The sequence below is a fragment of the Penaeus monodon genome, chromosome 29 (genome assembly GCF_015228065.2).
Source record: "Penaeus monodon isolate SGIC_2016 chromosome 29, NSTDA_Pmon_1, whole genome shotgun sequence".
Lineage (NCBI taxonomy): Eukaryota > Metazoa > Arthropoda > Malacostraca > Decapoda > Penaeidae > Penaeus > Penaeus monodon.
In genome coordinates this window covers 3,368,544-3,369,223 of record NC_051414.1, presented here as the reverse complement: position 1 = coordinate 3,369,223, position 680 = coordinate 3,368,544, and the positions used below count along the sequence as shown (strand labels likewise).

General features: G+C 58.1%; 1 protein-coding gene across 1 annotated transcript in view; it reads right to left on the bottom strand.

Annotated features, from left to right (window-relative positions):
• Positions 1-680, bottom strand: part of LOC119591906 (ankyrin repeat and sterile alpha motif domain-containing protein 1B-like) — a gene marked incomplete in the record, with an annotated part of 115,155 nt that overhangs the window by 6,175 nt on the left and 108,300 nt on the right. The window contains 1 exon segment of the mRNA XM_037940659.1: positions 171-551. Coding sequence (XP_037796587.1) covers positions 171-551 — 381 coding nt within the window.

The window sequence follows — 680 nt, the reverse complement described above, 5'->3', positions numbered from 1 at the left end:
AGAGAGTTCTTGGTTAGTGATTATCCGGTAATTAGGTGTTATTCAACTCTCGATGTGAATGAAAGCCGTTTATCATTATTTCCACGAATAGCGAAGATACCATTCATAATCATATGACAATCCGTAAGTCTACATATACAAGAGATCCCCCCCCCCCGCGCGCCACGTACCAGCTTGGTGAGTTCGAGGCTGAGGTCGTGCGGGTTGAGCGAGGCGGGCAGCTCGGGCTCGAGCGGCCTCTCCCCGAGCGAGGCCAGGATGCGCTTGCGGTGGCCGAGGCGCGTGATCTCGAGCACGGTGGTCAGCTCGATCTCCCACACCTTCCGCACGCGCTCCATGTCCCCGAAGCCGTTCTTGTGGAAGTTCTGCGCGTACTGCGGCAGGCGGATGGAGTCCAGCCACGCCTCCACCGTGTCCGGCAGCGTGTACGAGGAGCGGTGCGGGTGCAGCGGCGTCGGCAGGCGGGACGCCGAGTCCATGAGGGCGTGCTGGTGGGCGGCCTGTGTCACGCCCAGCTCGTGGAGGTCCCCGCCCTCCAGGATGCCGCCGTTCTGAGGGAGGGGGAGACGGGGAGGCTGAAGGAGGCTTTGCACTCAGAAAGGGTTATAATGAGAAGTGTCGTGATCTTATATCTGAAAAATAAGACATCAAATGATCAATATGATTATCATTTCACGCGC